General features: G+C 38.6%; 1 protein-coding gene across 3 annotated transcripts in view; it reads left to right on the top strand.

Moving 5' to 3' along the window:
- The window catches only part of CGREF1 (cell growth regulator with EF-hand domain 1), a 372,647-nt gene extending 351,973 nt beyond the window's left edge, over positions 1-20,674 (top strand). For all 3 annotated transcript variants that reach the window (XM_044062355.1, XM_044062354.1, XM_044062357.1), the window contains exon 6: positions 19,323-20,674. In XM_044062355.1, coding sequence (XP_043918290.1) covers positions 19,323-19,751 — 429 coding nt within the window. In that variant the 3' untranslated portion in view covers positions 19,752-20,674. The remainder of the gene's footprint in view (positions 1-19,322) is intronic.
- The last annotated feature ends 1,821 nt before the right edge of the window (positions 20,675-22,495 follow it).

The raw sequence follows: 22,495 nt of genomic DNA, 5'->3' as shown, positions 1-22,495 counted from the left end.
TTGTTATATTTACTATATGTATGTGTAGGAGGAATGTTCATTTCAAGGAATTTCTATGGAAGTCCCTGTAGATTACTCTGAACAACAGAGTAATATACTGGAGTAAAATAATAACCCATAGCAATTAGCTAGTGTCACAAAAGCATGTGTAGTTACATTCATTCTGCAGATACCTCCTATGATTTTTTGAAAGTCCCCAAACTGTCACACTTTTTATGCCACTGGTTAGTTGGTTTCAATTGTTTTTAATTTCTCCAAATCTTTTGGGTTTCTAATACTATGATGGGAATGAACCCCATTCCTAAGTCGAAGTACGATTAAAGTTCATGAAATTAGTATTGTTTCAATCTTTGATGTCAGCCAAAAGTGCTCTTCCCAGCACCCGCAATATGCCCAGTAATGACTCCTTTTGCAGTTTGTACAGGGTTACATAGGTTCATAGGTGTGTACTAGGCTAATGGCCCTAGAGCCTTTACAAGCCTAGCCCATAGGATGGGTTCCTATCATATGATCGAAGTCTTACAACTTCAAATCATTAAAGAACGAACTTTAATGATCGAAGTTGAAAAGCCTCGAAGCATGTAACGGAGATCGCCATAGAGCACGGAAAGGGCAGATTTCCCTTTACTGCACTGTAGTGCGATCTCAGAGTTGGTATATTTAAGTAGCAGGGGCTGTGGGGCTGCAGGGGAGCTTGCCCCCTGCATAGAGCATTTTTTTTTTACTGTTTTTACTTTTTTTTTTATGTGTTCGAAGTTCCGACACTTCGGTCATTAAGGTTCGTTCTTTAATGATTCAAAGTTTTGGAACTTCAATCATATGATATAGACCCCATAGGATTACCCTGGCATCGTGCCAACCAACCTTAGTTCCCAGTGCCTCTGTTGAGTAGAGCCACTGAAGTGATTTCTCATCCACTCATCAAGATTTCTCTTGAAGAGGGCCAGTGAGGTGCTCTGCTTGACATGTATAGGAAGTCTATTCCATAGCATGGGCAGTCTCTGGGTTATGAAACTGTCGCTCCAGCATGTTCTGTTGATTGTGGTGATGAGGTTGAGGTGTCTGAAGCATGTGATGTGGAGGGATTGGGATTTCTTTAGATGTAGCATTTCTAACAGAGCGGGGTCAGCTAGATCGGTAACATATCTAAATACGATTGTAGATTCTTTTTTATAAGACCCATTGCTCCTACAACTATTGGAACTGTCTGGGTATCTTTCTTCCACATTGCTCTCGTTTCTGCCTGCAAATCCTGATATTTTATGACTTTGTGTCTCTCTGCACACAAGACACTGTAGTCACTGAGTGTGGTGATTTCAATGATCAAGGCTACTTTTGTCTTCTTTTCTTAGACAACTATGTCCAGTTTTCTAGCATCTGTCTTTTGAACTGTTGGTAATGGGTGATCCCATTTGTGGCTCATGTTTCCAGTGTTTTTCAGCCAATTCAGTACCATAATCCCCAGTGCAACAGTCTTGCCACATTATTATGCCTTTCAATATACAGTCCTTCTGCTATTAGTATGTCACAATCAGCAACAAGGTGTGTGACTGTTTCCAATTCGATTTTACAAATCCTACATTTGTCTGTTTCTCCCACATGTTCAGTGGACTTTGTAAACCAGCATGTTTGTAGCCCACTATCTTGGGCTGCTATTATTAACCTTTCATCTCTTGATTTGAATTTGCCTCTCTTAACCATTCCTATCTCATCTATCCAACATGTTTTGGGGCCAGTCAGTCACTCCAAAACTGTAAGTTAGGACAGGAAGAGCAAATTGGTTTATAGCCTGGATTTTGTTCCTAGACATCAATGTTGTTTTCAGAATTAATGTACTGTTTTCTGTAGTAAATGATACAAGGTTTGAATCAGTAAACCTCCATTTATTTGTCTATTGTCAGACTTGGAGCAAGTCACCTGACCATATAGCGATCCCAGAACACAATTGTCCAATGGGTTTATCTAGCTTGCAGATGTTTAAAATAAACATATACAGGGGTGCACATACCAAAATGTCATTAGAGAATTCAGTTTACTAAATAACAGAATACTTCAGAGCTTTTGATGAGCATAATACTCCTATATTCTCAAAATGCAATACTGTTTTAGTAGAATCAGGCAATCACGGCCGGCCTTAGGCATAGGTGAACTAGGCAACCGCCTAGGGCGCCATACAGGCTGGCCTAGTAAAGGGCGCAATTTGTGTTCATTTATTTATTTATTTTAATTAATTTACTTTTCTTATTATGCGAATGCATAATAAAAAAAAGGACATTAATTAAAATGAATAAATAAACCATAGGGTGCCGGATGAGGGGGAGGGGTGAGTGCCCTCCCACTTTTATACCTGCAGCATGGCCAGGAGGCTTCAACAACTACAAAAAAAGACTTGTTCCACCCAATACCTTTAAGGAGAATTACATGCGCGTCATATGCATGTACACTGACACTTGTGTAAAGATGTTCTATGATGGAGCGCAGAAATTAAACAAGCACTTTAAGAGAGGGACTAATTCCGTGTGTATGCATGTGGGCATTTCGTTTAAAAAGAAGGTAAGTAAGTGTATTCGTGTGTGTGTTTGTGTAGTTTAAACTGGGTGTCTGTATGCGAGAGAAAGTATGTTTGTATGAATGTGTATGGAATTTGCAAGTACTGGTGTGGGAATCTTCTATTTTTTTCTGGTATTGTTCATTGTAAAAGTATTTTTTGTAAATATTTTATGGTGCTGGAGATTTGTTTTAAAACGCATATTGGTTATTTTGAGTGTTTCTTCATGTTTAATAAGTTTATTGATTGTGGGTAAAAGTACATTTTTTTAAGGCATATGTAGGCCTTGGTTTCTACAAAGCAAGGAAGATAGTATGTTCTTTATTATTATTTATTATTTATTTTGTACATGTAATTTATTTCTCTTGGAAAAGCGAATGCTTATATGTGCAAGTATGCACGATAACTGAATGTTATACTTGCACGCACATTTGCAGTACTAACGCTCCTCTTCCCATTCCAGAGAGCAGGCGGCAGTGTTCACATGTGTTCCTATGACATTTTTTTTTTCTTGATACTGCCGTGATTAGCTTTACGTTATTGAATGCGGGCATTTACTTGAAATTTGTGCATACTGCATTGGTAGTATAAGGAGACGAGGTCTAACAAGGGACCATGTAAATAGGATATCTGTTGTGCTGTGTTTCAATTGAGGAATAGTTTGCCTTCTCTGGCTTTCTATGGCTTTTGGGGTAGCAGTGCATATTATTATTTTAATTACAGGGTTTTGTGAGTAGTTGTAGGTATATGTGTTGAGTGCATTTCATGAACCGATTGTATGCTCTCCCTGGACGTAAAATATACAGATTTCACTGCACTGCAAAATAATTGCACTGCATCAGAACAAAACACATGCAAAGCTGTATCATCTGAGTGTGTTATCCTAGATCAGGCGTTTTTTTTGAATGGTGCCATGGTCAGACCCCATTATGGATGTGTGCAGTAGGATCACTGTTTAATATTTTTTACAATTGGTTATCCTTTTTGTGAACTGTAGTAACCCGCTTTATGCAGTAATAACTCGTTGTCTAATTTAATGTATGTCTTAATGTTTTGGCACTTTTCAGTATTTTTGTGGGATAACTGGATCTTGTCTTGCTTTGTCTGCATTGTATTTTTTTCTCTTCTTTGTGTACCATCTATTGCAACTACAAGAAAGACACAGTCAAGCTAGAGTCTAAACTGAGTAATACTTTATATTTTCTGTAGTGGAGGCCCATGGGTTATGTGCAAGTTACCTCTTAAGGAGACACCAGTGTTCAACTAAAAGTGTATAAGTATGTTCGGGACAATAAATCAAAACTTCCCACTGACAGGTTGCAAAGCATTGACTTTTAAGCTCTCTGTTTGTAATAAAGTGTAGTCAGACAATTTAATGTCCTGACCAGGTCAGAATCATGGCATGTCTACAGCTAATGGGGCTTGGTTTTATTTGCCTGAATGTACTCAAATTGACTTAATTCAATGGCATTCATTGGTCATGTACTGAAACACTTATATGTTCTTAAGAGGCCATTTGCAAATGTCACATGAGCCTCCACTACTGCAGTGGTGGTGCTGCGGTAGCGTTGTCACCTCACAGTAAGACGCTGTTTGGTTTGATTCTCAGCTAGAGCGTCTTCTGTGTGGAGACATGCGTGAATGGGTGTACCTTCGTTGAAGGTTGTGTGTCAGGGCTGACAACTCGGCACATAAAAATCTACTGCCAATCATTAGCAAACCAGAGTTCCACTGTGGCGACCCCTAACCGGGAAAAGCCGAAAGACACAACAACATGAGCCTCCACTATAGTACAGGTTTAAGGTATAGTGGAGGCTAGGTTATTTGTGATTGTTTTTGTGTGACTGATGGTTAAAATTATGCACAAGTATGTCACATCTCCCTTGATAATATTGATAAATTTGCAAGATGGGCAGCCCACTAACGTTCATCCTTCTATAACCCATAACAGTGTATTATCCTTTCAAAAGGTGTCATTTGCACGTAGGTTTACTGTCCTGCATCCGTTACGTATGAAGAGAAGTGGCACAGCATGTTACTGCTGGAGTCTATAGCCAAGAGTAATTGCAACGTTGTCATTAATGCTATGATGCTTTCTAGTCTAAAAAGGTTAAAACCAGATGTGTGTTGGTAAACTGCCTCCCAAAATGTTCATGTATTAGTGAAATCAAAACTGATGCTTGCATTTCATTTTTATCAGTATCTGCTAATGAACTGTAAGATGTGTGATGCACTGGAAACAAGGCTTGGTTATTCAGTGCCAATAACGTGATAAGTTTCTACGAACTTAAGAATGGGGGGGGGAGGTTCTAACAACTTGTCTAGAAGCACCAGTTTGAATATGACTATGGTCACAGTATGCTATCACATAAGCAAACAGTAGATGGCAGTATGATTTTTTTTTTTTTTACTGGTATCCTACAATTGAATAGCTTGGTGTGGATTTTGAAGTATCCAGAGTAGGGGAAAGGTGTATTTTATTTTCAAGCATGAGAAAGACGAGAAATTGGGAGATAATGTGTAGATTTAATAATGGTCCTAATACTGAAAACAGTTCCTCACTTGTCTAGAGGAAAACAGTTTTTTAGTACTTAATAAATAAGCACCTATCCAGGCATGTCTATGAGTCAGCTCCCGGTGTTTCTCCTGTCTACCTGATGAATCTGGGCATTTTGGGGCAATGCATCACTTGCCTCATGTAAGCAAGACAACCCTCTCCTCCTACCACCCAACACTACAACCTGTGAGAGATGCACTTATATAGCCAAACTGGAAGCAAAGCTCTCTTCACCAAAGACTGGACTAGACAGTCAAGAGGAGAGGGTAAATACTTGCACCACACCACACTCATCACATAGTCCCTCAATACCTACACTACCAAAACACACACACAGAAACACAAAACACACACCTACAGTCACAGAGGCTCTCAATAAATATCTGCCCAAGCAACAGAAACCTCCAAAGCAGAAATGCAAGCAATCTCCACCCCCCAACACAACCCAATTGACACATAGCCCACAAACTCAGTGTGCCACTCAACCACAGCCCATAAGGCATAACAACGTACCCAACACTCTAGTTAGAGGTGACTCTAGTCAGACACACTGATGTTCCACTCACCAGGCTAAACAAGGAGAAAATTACTGTCAGCTGCCTGTCAGGTGCCAGGATCCACTACATAGCTCATGCACTCAGGTCACTCCACAACAAGTACAAATATGACTCTGTCATTGTCCATGTTGGTGTGAATGACATGAGATGTACCTCCCTGGACTACATGAAAAGAGACATGGAGGAGGTCTCCGATCTTGTAGCCCAGGCAGGTATGACCCTAGCCCTGAATAGCATCCTGCCATCACCCAGAATGATACCACAGTACAAGGACAAAATGATTGACTTCAACAATTGGCTAAGCTTCTGGTGTCACTCTCAGGGGATTCATTATCTGTCTGCCTAGGATGACATGATTGACAGACCACGATGCTTTGCCGGAGATGGCCCGCACCTGTTGCCCTTGGGATTCCGGATACTGGCTAAGGCTCTTGCCACCCATATAGTGCCTTTTTTAGGCAAGGTTCAAATGACAAATTCACCACCATAACAGGTACAAGCAAGCAAAATCTGAGGGTAATGCTACTCAGTGCTAGAAGTCCAAACCTCAAAATGCACTCACTTGAGGTACTCCTTAAAATGGAGAACATTGACATCTGTGCAGTGACAGAGACCTGGTTCAAGGCTCCAGAGAGCACCCCTGCATTACCAAGCTATAATTCATACCACACCTTTCAGCCACCTAACCTGGACTGAAACACTAAAGGCGGAGGCGTGTCCATATTCATTAAGGATATCCACACCTCCAGGCTAGTTGCTCAGCATAATGCATCCGAGATTATCCAAGTGCAACTAAGTCTGGGCAAGACCGCAGTCCAAATTGTAGCTTGATACAGATCCCACACCTTGACCCAGAATTCCAACTCCTCATTTCTTAATACACTGGAAAATATTAGGGTACAACTTAACACCCAAATAATTAGCGATTTCAACTTCCCCACCATTAACTGGGAAAACTACTCGTGTACCAACTCTTTTGCTCAACATTTTCTGGAATTCATAAATTCCAACGCCTTGGATCAACTTATTCACACCCCCACCAGGGGCAGCAATATCCTAGACCTGGTCATACGACCACAAGCTAATCACCCTAAACATCCACATCCCACTCCCACCCCCCATTAGGGAAATCACCATAAAAAGTTCTCCAAAGCCAACTTCGCGCTTCTTAAGACAGAAGTGGCAAACTTCATGACACCCATGCAGACGGACAATAGAGGTACAAGTGCTGAATCCTACACAAATGCACTTTATAAGCACTTACACAAGTTCATGGATCGTGCTATCCCTAACAGAACCAAGATGCTATCCTCCAAAAAAAGGAAGCCAATCTGGTGGTCCCCTGCCATAAACAAACTCTACAACAGAAGAACGAAACTGCTGCAAAAGAGAGTAAAATCCCATGATTGGAGGAACTCCCTGGTCAGCCTCAGTAAGAAGCTGAGATCCCTCATAAAATCCTCCAAAGCTAGTTACGAAAACAAAATCACCACTGTTTCTAAAGACAACCACAAAGCATTCTATAGTTATGTCAAGAATCTCAATGGCAACACTCAGATCTGCTCTGAGTTACAGCACAATGGCATTAAATATACAGAACCAACTGATTGCCAACATCCTGGCAGATAGGTTCAGTGCTAACTATACCCCCTCTTCCCCCTAAAGGGCTGCAGTTTAACAACATTACAAGGTATCTTTTTCTTCCTGTGCATTTAAATAATTTAAGGAAATAACTGGAGTGGCTTTCTTGGGGAATGACCCAGTGGGTGTGGCTCAAATAGGGGTGTTTCATGAGTGTAGTGTGGGTGAGGCTTAACCGGAGCTACTTTGCCTAGGGTGCCATTTCAGCTAAGGCAGGCCCTGCAGGCAATCACTTAATAAATCATTTGGAAATTTATTTTATCAACTATGTGAGAATTCTAAAGTTTAATATAGTAGTGGTTTGGAAATGTGAATGTTTAAAAGCCCCCGCCCCATAACATAGGAATAAATTCCATTCTCTATGAAAATATTAGTTTATTCAAACAGTTTCCTATGGACATCAGCTAAGGATACATTTTTGTTTTGCACAAAACAGATATTATTGTGTTTTGTTTACTTGCTTAGAGTGGAAGACAAACACTGATCCTGGTCACACTTCAAGCAAGCTGGGTGCAGTATAACCAAAGTACAAAAAAAAGATGTGATTCCAAAACTCTTGCTGGAGGCATTCAGAGTTCAAATATAGCTTTGATTCTTCTTCTAAAGTATTCCTCACTAAGTTTTTTCCTCATTTGTTCATGTTTTATTGTTGATCTTTCATCAATTCCCAAATATTTATACATTCCCTCTTGCTCAAATTCTTTTATATCACATTCTTGTCCCAAACTGATGTTTTCCTGGTTCTGCAGTTTTCCTGCTTTAAAGGTTGCTTTTGCACACATATCAAGACCAAATGACATTCTATCATCTGAAAAAAGTTTTAACAACCTGTAACTGTGCTTTCAATTCCTCGTCTGATGAGCTGTACAGTTTTAAGTCATCGACAAAGAAAAGATGAGAAGTCTTTACACGTTGTTGTTTCCTAGAAGCCAAATTATAGCCATGGCCTAAGCTGTTAAGTATTAATGGCAAGGCAGAATAGCAACGGTGACAGAGAGTCATCCTGGAATATCCCCCCTTTGAATTTTTATCCCTGGGATAATAATCTGTCCTTTATCATGGCTTAATTGCAAAGTGGTCTGCCACTGTTTCATGGTCAGTATAATGTAGTCAATCAGTTTAGGGTGTATCTTATACATTTTTAAGCACTGTTTTATCCATGAATGTGGGATACTATCAGATACTTTTTTGTAGTCAATCCATGTCATACTTGGATTCTTCCCCTTTTTACAGTTCTCCACTATGACTTTATTTAACAACAAATGATCCTTTGTTCCATATGACTTTCTTTTATTGCCCTTTTGTTCTGCTGCCATAATTGAGTTTTCTTCTAAATGACTATAAACTCTGTCAGCATCAATTCCAGTGTATAGTTTATATGTCGTCGGAAGACAAGTTATTGGTCTATAATTTTTAGGGTAGCTTGCAGGTTCACTCAAGTAGGAGCATTGTTTTGCTGGTTGGGGTGCGCATATAAATAGTTCTTACTCATGGTTAAATCTTCGTGCAAAGATGTTAATATTTTTAACCAAAAGTTAAGTACTGCATCTTGGCCTAGGGTTTTCTAATTAGAGACTTTTCTTAACTTTGTTTCGATCTCTCTGACTATTAATTCAGCCCATTTCATATCCTGCACCTTTAAACTTCTTATTCTTTCTTTTACTTCTTCTGTTTAGCATCTTTGTTATATTCCACAGGATCTTCATAGATATTTCTCCAAAATGTATCGGCTTCTTCTTTTTTTTGTTGGTCTTTCATTTCCTTTTACCTTGTTTCCCAATTCTCGATAAAATTTTTGGGTCATCAGTAAATTGCTTATGTTGTACTTTTCCTTTATATTTATTAGTGTATCTTCTATGTTTTTCCTCTTGTGTTGACATTTTTAGTTTGTTATTTGCGATAGTGCATGATAGATCCTGGTCTGTTCTAATACTGTGCATTGCTTTTATCACAGCTGTCTTTCTTAATATTTTTAGGTTTATAGGTGTGTACTAGGCTAATGGCCCTGGAGCCTTTACAAGCCTAGCCCATAGGATTACCCTGGCATCGTGCCACCCGACCTTAGTTCCCAGTGCCTCTGTCGAGTAAAGCCACTGGAGTGATCCTGGGGGTGAATTTTCTATTTCCCATCCACTCATCAAGATTTCTCTTGAAGAGGGCCAGTGAGGTGCTCTGTTTCACATGTATGGGAAGTCTTTTCCATAGCATGGGCAGGCTCTGGGTTATGAACCTGTCCCTCCAGCATGTTCTGTTGATTGTGGTAATGAGGTTGAGGTCTCTGGAGCATGTGGTGTGAAGGGATTGGGATTTCTTTATATGTAGCGTTTCTAACAGAGCTGGGTCACACATGGCTTTGTAAGTCAAGCAGAGATCGCCTCTAAGTAGGTGATATGAGACATAGAATAGTTGGAGTTTTTTGTCCTAACAAGTGTTTAAGCCCTAGGATCCTCTTTGTGAGGTACTTTTGCGGCCTCTCCAGTTGTTGCAGGTGTCTAGTGAGGTACATGCCAAATGGGGCATTGTACTCGATGATTGGCCTAATGAGGAAAGAGTAGAGGGAGACAATGATCTCTTTCTTTCTGGATGCAAAACCCTTAGTAATGAGATGTGCCGCATAGAAGGACTTTCTGACCAGAGTGGCAATGTTGCGGTCAAAAGATAGCTTGCTGTCAACCTGTGTTCCCAGATCTCTTATAACACCTTCTGTGTTCAGTGGACTACCATCGATGTGGTAATTCATGGGAATTGGGTTTTTCTCAAAGGGGATGAATACACATTTTATGGCATTGAGCTTAAGGCCATGGTTCTGACACCAGTCATGATGTCAACATCACTTGGGGAGTTAATAATGGCTCCCAACTTGCAATTGTCTGTGAACTTTGTCAGCCAGAGTCCCTTCGTGTTGGCCTGGACTTCTGAGAAGTAGATACCAAACAGGAGAAGACCCATGACCGATCCCTGTGGGACTCCACTTGTGACTGGTCAACAGTCTAACATGAAGTCAGCTACTTTCACACTGTGGGTTCTATCTATGAGCCAGTTTGCAACCCACCTAGTGATGTAGGGGTTGATGCCTAGCTTAGTGAGTTTTTCTATGATTCCTGAGTAGGGAATGGTATCAAAGGCCTTTGCCAGATCAAGGTAGGCTGTATGAACCAACTTGCCTTCATCCACAGCTCTGCTGACTGACTCAAAGAAGTCAACCAAGTTGAGCAGGCATGATGTACCCTTCACAAAACCAAACTGTGTGGGATCCAGAGTTTGGAGATTCCCTAAATCCTTGTTTATTAGGTCCATGATGATGCATTCCATAGCTTTGCATGTCAGACTTTTTAGACTAACGGAGCGATAGTTCCCAGGGTCTATATAAAAAACACTGGTGATACCAAGGTAAAACCACCAAGACTTTATTTAACTGTAACATGTAACTAAGCGCTTTCACCAGTGTAGGGCATCTTCAGAGTTAGTTTTTCACATCTAATCACAACCTTTAAGTAAACATTTCAATTAACACTAGAATCAAATGATAATTGGTTACAATGAATCTATCATTTAAACTTTTAGATTTTAACCCTTAACTGTCATTAGTGTAATTATTATACAAGTTTTGTATATAAACACCAAATACTCAGTAAATAGTAACATGTCAACTTTCCAAATATTATTTCAACACCTAAACTCAAAACATACATTTAAAACATATTAATCAATTAATGTGAATGTTAAATATGAAAAATATATAAAAAAATATAATGAAGCACAGAACAGCCGACAGTCCTAGGAGTAAAAGCTCCGTAGTGCAAATGAAAATCCAATAAATAAATAAATAAAAAGTCCAACTACGGAGCTACCACAGTACATGTTTCTCTAGGCAGAACTTCTACAACTTGTAACGATAGTCAGTAACGGAAATAAAACTTCAATATAAAAAAATATAAAAAAATGCGTGTATATATAAAATATGTATATGTAAGAAAAATAAGTACAAAATATGTGATGTAAAAATATGCATATATGCACGTGTACCTCATACAACCGACTGAAAGTCACGAATACTCTATTGTTTCTGTTTATTAAATACAAGCTGCCTTGTGTTGTAATATACATGCTAGAGATAAGGGTGTTATTTATGCCAGGTGCACTGCTTGTGTCTAATCGTATGTGCCACAAGCATTCCCTGCCTTCTAGAATGGTTTTGTAATCACCACCAAAATCTTTGGTGTATAGTCTGTCTATGACAAAAAATAGACATTTTTTTATAATTAGTGCAATCTTTACTGTGGTTGTATAATGAATTGGTTGATTTCCTGTTTTTAATGTCTCTGTTGTGTTCCATAATTCTTTGTCTCAACTTTCTTGTGGTCATACCAATATAGAAAGCTGGACAAGATAAACAAGTAGCCGCATATATAACCATTTTGCTGTTGCAATTGCAATGACCAGGACTCCTCAAAGACCTCTTATAATTGCCCACTTGAACATATGGGCCATCGTTGATGTATTTACATGCTTTGCAGTTACCACATTTAGCCATCCTAGCAGGCCTTTGACTAGTAGGCATAGATGCTCTTTCCAAATGTTCTTTAATATTCAAACCCCTACTGTTGATAAATAGGAGATACTTTCCTAATGTGTCTTGCATACCTGTGGGAAGTACACTTTGCCATGTTGATTGAATGATGTTTTTAACTTCAATGGCTGTGGTATTGTGTTGTAAAACCATACCTGTTTGAATATTCTTAACTTTATGTTTGTGAATATTACTATTCTCTACATCCCTTTGGCTGTCTAACAAAATAGGCCTAAAATCTGTGGCCCTTCTTCCAATAATGTCCTGTTTAGCCGCGGTAAGTAAATCTGTAGGATAGCACCGTTGGACAAACAGGTCAATTAGTACCTCCAGTTCTTCCAGGAATCTATTGTCCTCACTAACTATGCATGACACCCTAATCATCTGGCCTTTAGCCACGTTCTTCTTTACATAATAAGGATGGCAACTGTCATAGTGTAAAAATGTGTTACTATATGTCTTCTTCCTGACTAGCTTGGATTCTATCTTCCTGTCTTTGGTGTATAATCGTAAATCCAAATAGTCAATGGTGTTTCTGTCTGCCTTGTTGGTGAATTTCAAAAATGTTTTAGTGTTGTTCAGGTAACCTATGAAGTCACCCAACTCATCTCGGGTACCTTTCCAAAGGAACGATATGTCATCCAAAAATCTTAGGTAAATAATCATCTTGGATCTATACTAAGATGTCAAGACATACTGTTCCTCCCATTCAGTTAATACTAAGTTGGCGTAAATAGGCGCACATTTAGTGCCCATAGCAACCCCAGTGGATTGTTTATAAAATTCACCTTCAAAGCCGATGTAGTTGTTTTGTAAAACTATCTGCATCAAATCAACAAGTAGACTTCTCTTCACCTGATGTATGTGGCTGTGTTTAGTTAAACTGCTGGCAAACCAGTCTAGACCAGTGTCTTGGGGAATGACTGAAAACAAATTTATTATGTCAACGGTTACAAACCATAATTCCTCTAAATTTAAGTCAGATAAGGTCCTGCGACAATCCAAACAATGCCATGAATCTTTTAATTTGTGTGGTATGTTGTCAAGAATCTTCTTGTTAGTAATGTCTGTGAAAGCTGCTAATGGTTCCGCTTTCGATCCCCTAGCTGCCACTATTGGTCTAAAAGGGGGGTTAATAATATCTTTATGAATCTTGGGGATTCCGAATAAACTGGGCATAACTGGATGTTCCACTAGCATATAGTTGTACTCATCATAATTAATTATTCCTTCACAAAGGAATTCATAAAGTTGCCAGTCAGTTTTTCTGTATGCCCTCTGAACTTCAAATTTGGAAACCAATTCATAGATATTAGAGTCATGTAACCTACTCTGCATGTTCCAAGAGTACTCGGTGTTCGTCATAATGACTACACCGCCCCCTTTATCTGGTTTCATGACCCTGTGATCCTTACTAGATGAAAGTTCTTTTACGTAAAATTCTTCTGCAGATGTTAAGTGTTTGTTATTAAGGGGTAACTTTTTGTCAATCAGTCTCCTAATCTGGCTAGTACACAAACGTTCAAATACTGATATCAAAGGGTTGCAAGGTGGTATAAACACACTGCTTCTTTTAAGTGTAAAAGTTTGTGTCTCTCTATCAATAGGGTGTTTGTTGCCAAAAAACAACCTTAAATTTAACTGCCTAGTATACAACTTCAAATTAATAAGTAATTTACTAATGTCATATTTAAAATTTGGAAGAAACGAAAAACCTTTCTTCATCAAACTCAAATGACTTTCGGAAATTTCCAAATCTGAATAATTGTAAATATGAAATAATTTGTCACCAATTATGATAGGGCCATCATTACTGTTGGTACCCAAACTTTGAATCAAGGGAGTAGCAGATAGATCAAAGGAGGTGCCTGTTGATAAGTCATTGTTATCCAATGGGCCATCCTTAATATTGGAGGTGAAGTGTAAAACCTTCATCAGTTGTAGTTGTTTTGTCTGCGATGCCAGTTGTTGCTGATGATTTGAGTGCATTTTGAGAATCAGACTTCTAGTATTGAGCAATATGACCCTCAGTTTGGATTTGTTTGTAGCTGTTACGGTAGTAAATTGGTCTTTGGAACACCACCTAAAAAGGCACTATAGGGGTGGCAAGAGCCTTGGCCAGTATCCAAAAGTCCAGGGGTGACAGATGCAGGCCATCTCTGGCAAAGCATCAAGGTCTGTCAATTATGTCATCCCATGCAGACAGATACTGGATCCCCTTAGAATGACACCAGAAACTTAGCCAATTGCTGAAATCAATCATTTTCTGCTTGTATTGTGGTATCATTCTGGGTCATTCTCAAAATGCACTCACTCGAAGCACTCCTTAAAATGGAGAACATCAACATTTGTGCTATAACAGAGACCTGGCTCAAGGCAACAGAAAGCACCCCTAATGAGGCTAGAACTGATTCCACACATTTCAGCCCCAGAACTTGGACCAAAGCTCCAAAGGCAGTGGTGTTTCCATATTCATAGAGGATGCACACACCTCCAGACTGGTAGCCCAACATAACGCATCAGAGCTGCTCAGGGTTAGGGTCATACCTGCCTGGGCTACATAATCCGAGAGCTCCTCCATGTCTCTTTTCATGTAGTCTAGGGCGGTACGTCTCAGGTGATTCACACCCACGTGTACAATGACAGAGTCATATTTGTACCTGTTGTTGATGGACCTGAGTGCGTACGTTATGTGGCAGATCCTGGCACCTGACAGGCAGCTGACTGTTACTTTCTTCTTATTCAACCTAGTGAGTGGGACATCAGTGTGCCTCTCTATCGAGTCACCTATGACCAGTGTGCTGGGCATGCTGTTTTGCCTTAGGGGCATTGGTTGAGTGGCACAGTGTTTAGGAGAGTTATGTGTCTCCTGATTAGTGTTGTGTTGTGGTAGTCGAGTGCGTATTCTGCCTTGGAGGTCTCTGCGGTTTGGGTAGATTTTTATTGAGAGCCTCCGCAAAGGTGGGTATGTGGTTTGTGTTTTTATGTGAAGGCAGTGCTGGTGTGTTCTGGAGGGCTGTGTTCCATGTGGTGTGGTGCAAGTGTTGACCTTCTCCTCTTGACCAGCTATTCCAGTCTTAGCTGGAGAGTGATAAGCTAGAAGGCTTCCCTCAACACAGAAAGGCTTGGGGGGATCAGAAGCTTACAAACAGTCCTGGATACAGCAAACCTGTATCTGGACTAGACTAGCTACAGGAAAGGCAGGAAGCAAGCGCAAATGCAGTATTTTAAACCAGAAAGTTGAAAGAGATGGAAAAACTGTCCAAATGGCCAATAAACTACAATTTCTAGACCAGAAACCACTCGTGGTAGATAGGCTACCTAGTGCTTACCACTCCCACTGATAAGCTAGAAGGCTTCCCTCCAACACAGAAAGGATTTGGGGGCTTAGAAGCTTACAAACATCCTGGATACAGCAAATCTGTATCTGGACTAGACTAGTTACAGGAAAGGCAGGAAACAAGCTTAGAATTTTTTATGATCTATTCCCTCTTCTATAGTCTTCTAACTGTGACACTTGTCTTAATTGCTTTATAGTTTTCTCTATTCGATACTTCCATGATGGTATTCAATTTCTCCCCTTCTTTTCCCTTGCTACCAGAGTGTTCTTGGGTAACACTTTATCAGTTATTAATTTAGCTGCAGAGTAATATATCCTGTTTACTTTTGTTATACTGTATGGATCTCTATGAACAGTTCTAATTACTGTGTTCATTTGTTTTATCAGACTTCTGGCTTTTTGGGTTTTGTTTACCTTCTGCAGTCTATTTCTTTCATTGATCTTAATATATCTATCTATGTCTATTAAATCAAGCAACTCTTCTCTTAGCTTTTTTTCTTCCAAACTGAGGGCACATCCCTTGTTTTCTGTTTCCTGCGGGCAATCTGTGGAAAGTTCTATAGCATCTTCCTGTGGTACCTTATCTTCAATTTCATCCTGTGCCAACTGTTGCTCTATCATATGGGAATTCACTGGCCTATCACTCCTCAACATTGACTGCATCAGTGTTCCCACAGTTTCCTGTTCCTTGCCTTGCTGTCTAGCTTCTTGTGAACAGTTATACTGGTTTCCTGTGGGAGGCTCCAATGTATCTTGATATGGCACCTGACCAATTGCTTCTTGTTCCACTGGTTTCCCCTTAATTTGGATATCCATTGCTCTATCTTTTTGTGATGCTTTCTGCATTTGATTTTCTACACTGAATCCTTCACTTTGCAGGTACTCCATAACCTCAGTTTCTATTTCTTTAACTTCTCCATTACTAATCTCCTTTTCTACGTTTCCTCTTTGCCTTCTTATTTTTTGTATTGTAAAGTTTTCCATGTCCGAATTCCTTTGCCTGTATTTCTCTTCAGATATCTTTGATGCTCTTTTTAAATTGGTTCATTTTGCTTTCTCCTTTGCATAAATACTAAACCATATTAAATGTCTTTTTCTTTCCCATGTCCATATTTCTTCCTCAGATGTCTCCTGATCTTCCTGTTTCTCCTTACTTTGGTGACTCACTCCATCATGATGTGATGTAACCTGAGTTAGACCTTCTACACCAAACCTTTCACTTCGCAGGCACTCCATAACTTCAACTTCTATTTTTTTGACTTCTACTTTACTAATCTTCTTTTCTACATTCCATCTTCGTGATATTATTTTTTGTATTGTGAAATTTTCCATATCTGGATGCCTTTGCCTGTATTTCTCTTCGAATATCTTTGGGGCTGCCTTCTTTACATTGATTAATTTGGCTTTCTCCTTTGCATAAATATTGCACCATAGCAAATCTCTCTTTCTTTCCTATGTTCATATTTCTTTTTTATACTTTTCAAATATCTCTAGGTTTTGTTGTTTATATTTAGTTGGTTCCATGTGACATGTCCTATTCTTGAAAAGGCTTTTACGCCAATGGCAAATTTAACTTTTAGTCTAACAAGTATGACAGCATCTTCTTCACTGTTTTTAAGAGAGTATCTTTGCTCTTTAATTTGAAGTATCCTTTTAAGGCGTGGGCAATAGCTAAAACTGTTAGAATTTTGAATATAAGGGTACCTAGTAGACAAGTGGCTTCTGTATGTAATGGGAGGTCACTGTACTTTTTCTAATAAGATGCAGTGGTGACAAATTATGATGTGCAAGGAGAGCAAATCTGGATTGTTTCATTTTCGGCTACTTGAAATTTTTTCCGGATATTATGTGACGATCGAAGCGTAATCAGTGGTAAGAAATGATCGATCTAGGGAATTATGACTTTTTAGCAATTGGCATGCATGCAGCTGGGTAGAAAAGGTGTGAGATATGGTAACATAATTTTAGCTCTGTCAAAATTTTGGTGTTGCTGTTATCTGTGTGAATATTAAAGTTTAGTAAAGAGTCAGTTGTTACACTTAGATATTTTTTTAGTTATCTTTGGAATACTATTCCCTTTAGTCTCTTTTAAGGTTAATGTAAGAAGTGATGAAAGTTTTTGATATAGAGAACATCATGACATTTGTTTTAGTACTGTTAATAAGATGTTTATTTGTGTACAGTCAATTACTTGGGTCTGTGAATTTAAATTGTGTTATGTTGCAGAGATTGGAGCATTTTGCTAGCTTCAAGGAGGTGAAAGTCATTTGCATACATAGTTATTTTGTGGTTGGATAAACCATGCATGATGTCATCAATAAATAGTAGGGTGGTGCGGTGGTTAGCATTGTCATCTCACAGTGAGGGGTTCTCCGGTTCAATTCTCAGCTGGAGTGCTTTCTGTGTAGAGTCTGTATGTTCTCCCTGTGTTCATGTGGGTTTCCTCCAGGTGCTCTGGTTTCCTCCTACATTCCAAAGACGTGTCTGGAGTGTTTCTTCCAGGGCCTCTGCAGAAAATGGACTCTGTCCCAGTTGGACTTTCCCAATAAATAAAAATATAAAAGGACCCAAGACAGAGCCTTGCTGAACTCCAATGTTGAGGTACATTTTTCAGAGAACAAGTTACTGAAGTAGATTTGAAAGGTTCTGTCTTGCAAATATTTTTGGACAATAGAACTGTATTTTCTCCAGAATTAAGCTTTTGCAATTTGTTCAGTCTAAAACTGTGGTTAACTGTCTCAAAAGCATGAGTCATGTCAGGAAATACCCCAGCAATAATAAGGCCATAATTAATGTTGCTATAAATGGCATTAGTTGCTGGTACTAGGACCGTTTGTGTACTAAAAGTGTTTCTGAACCCATGCTGCTGATCTCAAAGTAGATAGTAAATCTATTTATATGATTAAAGAGCTGTTGGAATATTAATTTTTGAATATTTTAGTTATGGAGCAAATATTTTTTTCTATAGTCCCTAAGATATGAGAGTGAGTGAAGTTTTGGTAAGGGATAATGCCTGAGTGATGAAATGCTGGGTAAATTATAGCAATAGTGAAAGATTAAATATAACAGTACAATGTTTTGTAATTGTTACAGCTGATTGTTTCAGCATGTTGAATGTAGCCCCTGAATGGTGCACATCCATTCACTTACACCGATCAAACCCATCAGCTGTTCTTGCTTGCCTTGTTAGGTCCTGCAGAACACAAGACCCATTCTCACTGGAGACCTATGGTGGTGATTGTGTAGACATCAAGTCTAGTGCCTAGATTCGATTTAGTACCCCTCATTCAGTGCACACAGAAGAGTGCTGGCTGAAATGAAGTGCAGCTTATGAGGTGCAGCATATAGAGCTTTGCACATATCTACTAGTGACATACCTTTCAAAGGATAATCAGTAAAGCATTTGACTTATAACCATTATGGTTGAGGTGGTGAGTTGCTTCATCAATGAAGCCTACCATTGCCTATGGATACTGTAACTCAAGAATATCTGCTGTCCTTTGACTGATAATCAGATACATGGAAGGTTACTATGCAGCTATACATCGTATCAGAAGAGAAAATGTTGATGTAATCCTGGTTTGAATACTAAAATCGAAGCATAAACTAAGGTTTACTTGCTAAAGGGAGTATGATATCTGGGGAATTGCTTAATTAGACAAAAAGTCTGAAAACAAATCGTATCTCTGAAATCTGCATCAGTAACCAAGACAAGGAAAGAATGTAGATATGTTGATAGCTTGACTATTACAGGACTAGTGCTCTGGCATTGAAATCACTTTTAGTATGTGGGAGGTTAAGTGTTTGCATGTCAGTGGTTGAAAATAGTGCTGCAGTCACTGATATCTCTCCATCTTATACAAGCTCAATCCTTTATTTCTAAAGGACAGTGATGTCAAATAAGTACTATAAGGTCTTGCCTTGTGTACAAAGTAATTCTACAACCTCTGTTTTAAAACAACAGTCTTTAATTTACCCAGTAATATTACAGTGTGAGTTTTATAATCTGTCTTAATTTAGCATATCACAGGTAAGTCCTTAGTTTAGTGATGACCTGCTGAACCAGTGACCAATCTTGCTGTGTACTGAAACTTTCCTTTGTGTTTCAGGTGACCCCCATGGTGGACAGTCTTTTGGAAAAGCAGGATGCTAATATGGATGGCTTACTAAACCTCTCTGAACTCCTGACTTCTACAGGGGAACAATCTTCACTTACTGGAGATGTTCAGCAGCATAAAGCTTCCCAGAATGCACCAGATCAAGGCTTGGATGTCACAGATTTCTCTAGGGATCTCCAAGAACAAGCTGAAAATGTAGAGGGGGTCCAAGAAGAACAAGATACAGCAGAAGAATCACTAAATGAACAAAAGAAGACTGACACTGAAGCAGCTGGCCAGGATATATTGCCACCCCAGGATCTGTTACTTCAAGGAAATGAGGAACAAGATACAGAGACTGTTCAAAATAACTTAAACATAGATAGTACAGAGCAACATATGAAGGTTATGCCTGCCCATCATGGACTATCTGAGATGTAATAAACAAAATAGTAGCTCAGAAATGGACACAGAATCAGATCAGGGTTTAGTTTTCTTCCTTGTACTGTATTGTACTGTCCAATAGTGCATGCACATAATTATAAAGATAGCAGCACAGCATGCTCATGTCTTAAACAGCTAATGCCTGTGCTGCCTCTTAAATGGATTACTTCTGATTTTTTTAATGAGAAAATGTTTTCTACTTACAATTTTACTACTGTTAAAGGATGTCACACTCTTAGCCAGATAATCCTGTCTGTTGTTTGCAAAAATGTTTAGAAGGCCAGGCAGCAGGTATCCACATGAATTTGAATTATATACTTAGCTGACCTTTGTAACCGTGCCGAAGAGAAGTTTAACTGATAGTAATCGTATGTTGTAAGTGCCAGATGTGTATGTGCCTTACAACTAGTGGTATAAGCATTTGTTAAATAATTAACTATATATGGTGTGTAATGCAGCTCCAGTCAAATCAAAACATAGTATTAACGATGCTGATTTAATACAGAGAGGAATACGTCACAGCTTGAGTAGGGCAGCATGACTGATAAAAATGTAAAGTGACAAATTGTTAAACTATGAGTGAAAAATGCATGAAACTGTTTGGCTGATAGTTAGGAAGGAGAGTTACTGTAGCTGACTTGTGATATGTAGCAATACAATCCATCTTGCTAAGAATGCATAGGAGTATATCTGGCTGGCAATAAACAATGTCACAGTATTGGTAACTACCTGAGAGGGACTACAACAGCAAAACTGGCAAACTGTACAGGAATGCATGATGTGACTTGTAAAACCTGGATGTGGCATACAGTATGTGAACTATTCATTACAGTGCAGTAATTTTCAATCTAGCCAACAGCATAATATGTATCAAAGACCAGTACAGTACATCTAATAAACCACAGAAAGCTTGCCTGATACCTTTAAGTGCAGTGCAATTTACCTACAGATGGTTCATTTTGATCCACAATATACTTCAGCGGGTAGGTCAAACATGACATTGTGATGGAAACATATAGTTATGCATAGTAGCAGAAGGCAGTTAATTGAGACATAAGCTAGAGAAGTACCTCACTGAAAGCCAACCAGTCAGCATGTCTTGTATGTGATTAGTTATAACAAGCAATGTTACTGACTTATTAATAGCAAACAGGCATACCTGGATATAACATGCACATTGTTATAGTACCTGGTAACAGGTTTATTATTTTGTTATGTTAGGGAGACAGAAATAGACATGGAAATGAGATCTCAAGAAGTTCCTGTCAACCATTCTTTCTTTCATGTTGCTTTTAGGCATGTAACTGCCTGAATGTTAGTGTCACTTTTCAGACTAACCATTTAGAAATGTGAAGTTGTACTCAGCAAAGTTCATATCTTACTGCTAAAAGATCTTGGAATTCTAAATCCACAGACTGTTTTTACAGACCTTATTTTGTTTGTGTCTTTCGGCTTTTTCGGTTAGGGTTTAGCCACAGCAGAACCACGTCCGCTTAATATTTTAGTATGGCCAAGAAACATTTCAAATTTATGTTTGTTCTTTGCAGCTTGCAGTATTTAACAGTTTTCAAACAAAGAAAAAATGTATTTTTAGAATAAAGACTGTTTATGAAATGTAACAGAACTAAACAAGAATAGATATACTTATCCTGGCCTTTGTTATGTGCCCCTCATCAGCTTCTCTTATAGGTACTGGACAATACTTATGTCTTTTGGATTACAGAATGTGGTGTATTAAATTCATTCATGTTAAACTCATTAGGACAATAATGAAGAGATGCACAGTGCCTGAGTACTTCTTATTAGAGGTACAACATAAAAACACTCTCTGTGTTCCTTACGGTTCCCAACAGTTCACTCCGTATATCAAACTATTGAAATGAAAGCGCTTATTGGATGTATATGTATATATGTGTGTATATGTATATATATATATATATATATATATATATATATATATATATATATATATATTTTTTTTTTTTTTTAAATGACTTTTTTGCTCATTAAAGTCCGTTTCTAATCTTCACTTCTGAATGGGCCTTTGAGAATGCACGCATTTTGTGGATTTAATTGAATAGATATACAAAGTGAATTGTTTGGAACTGTAAGGAACACAGAGAGTGTTTTTATCTTGTTGGTTTATGTGGTGTTGTTGGTGTATTTCCTAGAAGAAGTCAATGAAGATGAAACACTGTGGCCTGTGAAATATATTGGTGTTCACCAATCAAGTGTAGTTTTAACTCATTCAGGAAAAAGAAATAACAAACATTGCTCCTTTATGAATTGTCTGTGATTATATCCTGTCTATAAAGGTATGAATGTTTTTAAATTTCACAAGATTTAGTGATCTGTGTGCAAGTAAAAATAATGCTTCCTAGACAGTGTTGTCTCATTATATGACAACTTTCAATACATTACATTATCAAAAAGTATTTTACAAAACATTTGAAATTTAAACAGGAAACTGTTAAATACAAGTTAAAAAAAAGAAGAGCTAGAGTTATGAGATCTTCTTCAATGCACATTTTTTATGCAAATATCCATTGTTGGTATCTTATAATAGAAGATCAGAATGGATATGTAAAAATGATGGGCAGTGGCTAGTGTCTTGCAAGATGTTAGGGGAATTCTGATGTACATAATAGCTCTCCTCATTCAGCCAGTAGGACCACTGAGCACCTGAGTATGCTGAGCTCCTGCAAGTGACTATTTCTGTGTGCTCACAGTAATCATATGGA

The sequence above is a fragment of the Protopterus annectens genome, chromosome 2.part1, assembly GCF_019279795.1.
Source record: "Protopterus annectens isolate FY-2018-M chromosome 2.part1, PAN1.0, whole genome shotgun sequence".
NCBI lineage: Eukaryota > Metazoa > Chordata > Ceratodontiformes > Protopteridae > Protopterus > Protopterus annectens.
This window is presented reverse-complemented; position numbering and strand designations above follow the sequence as displayed.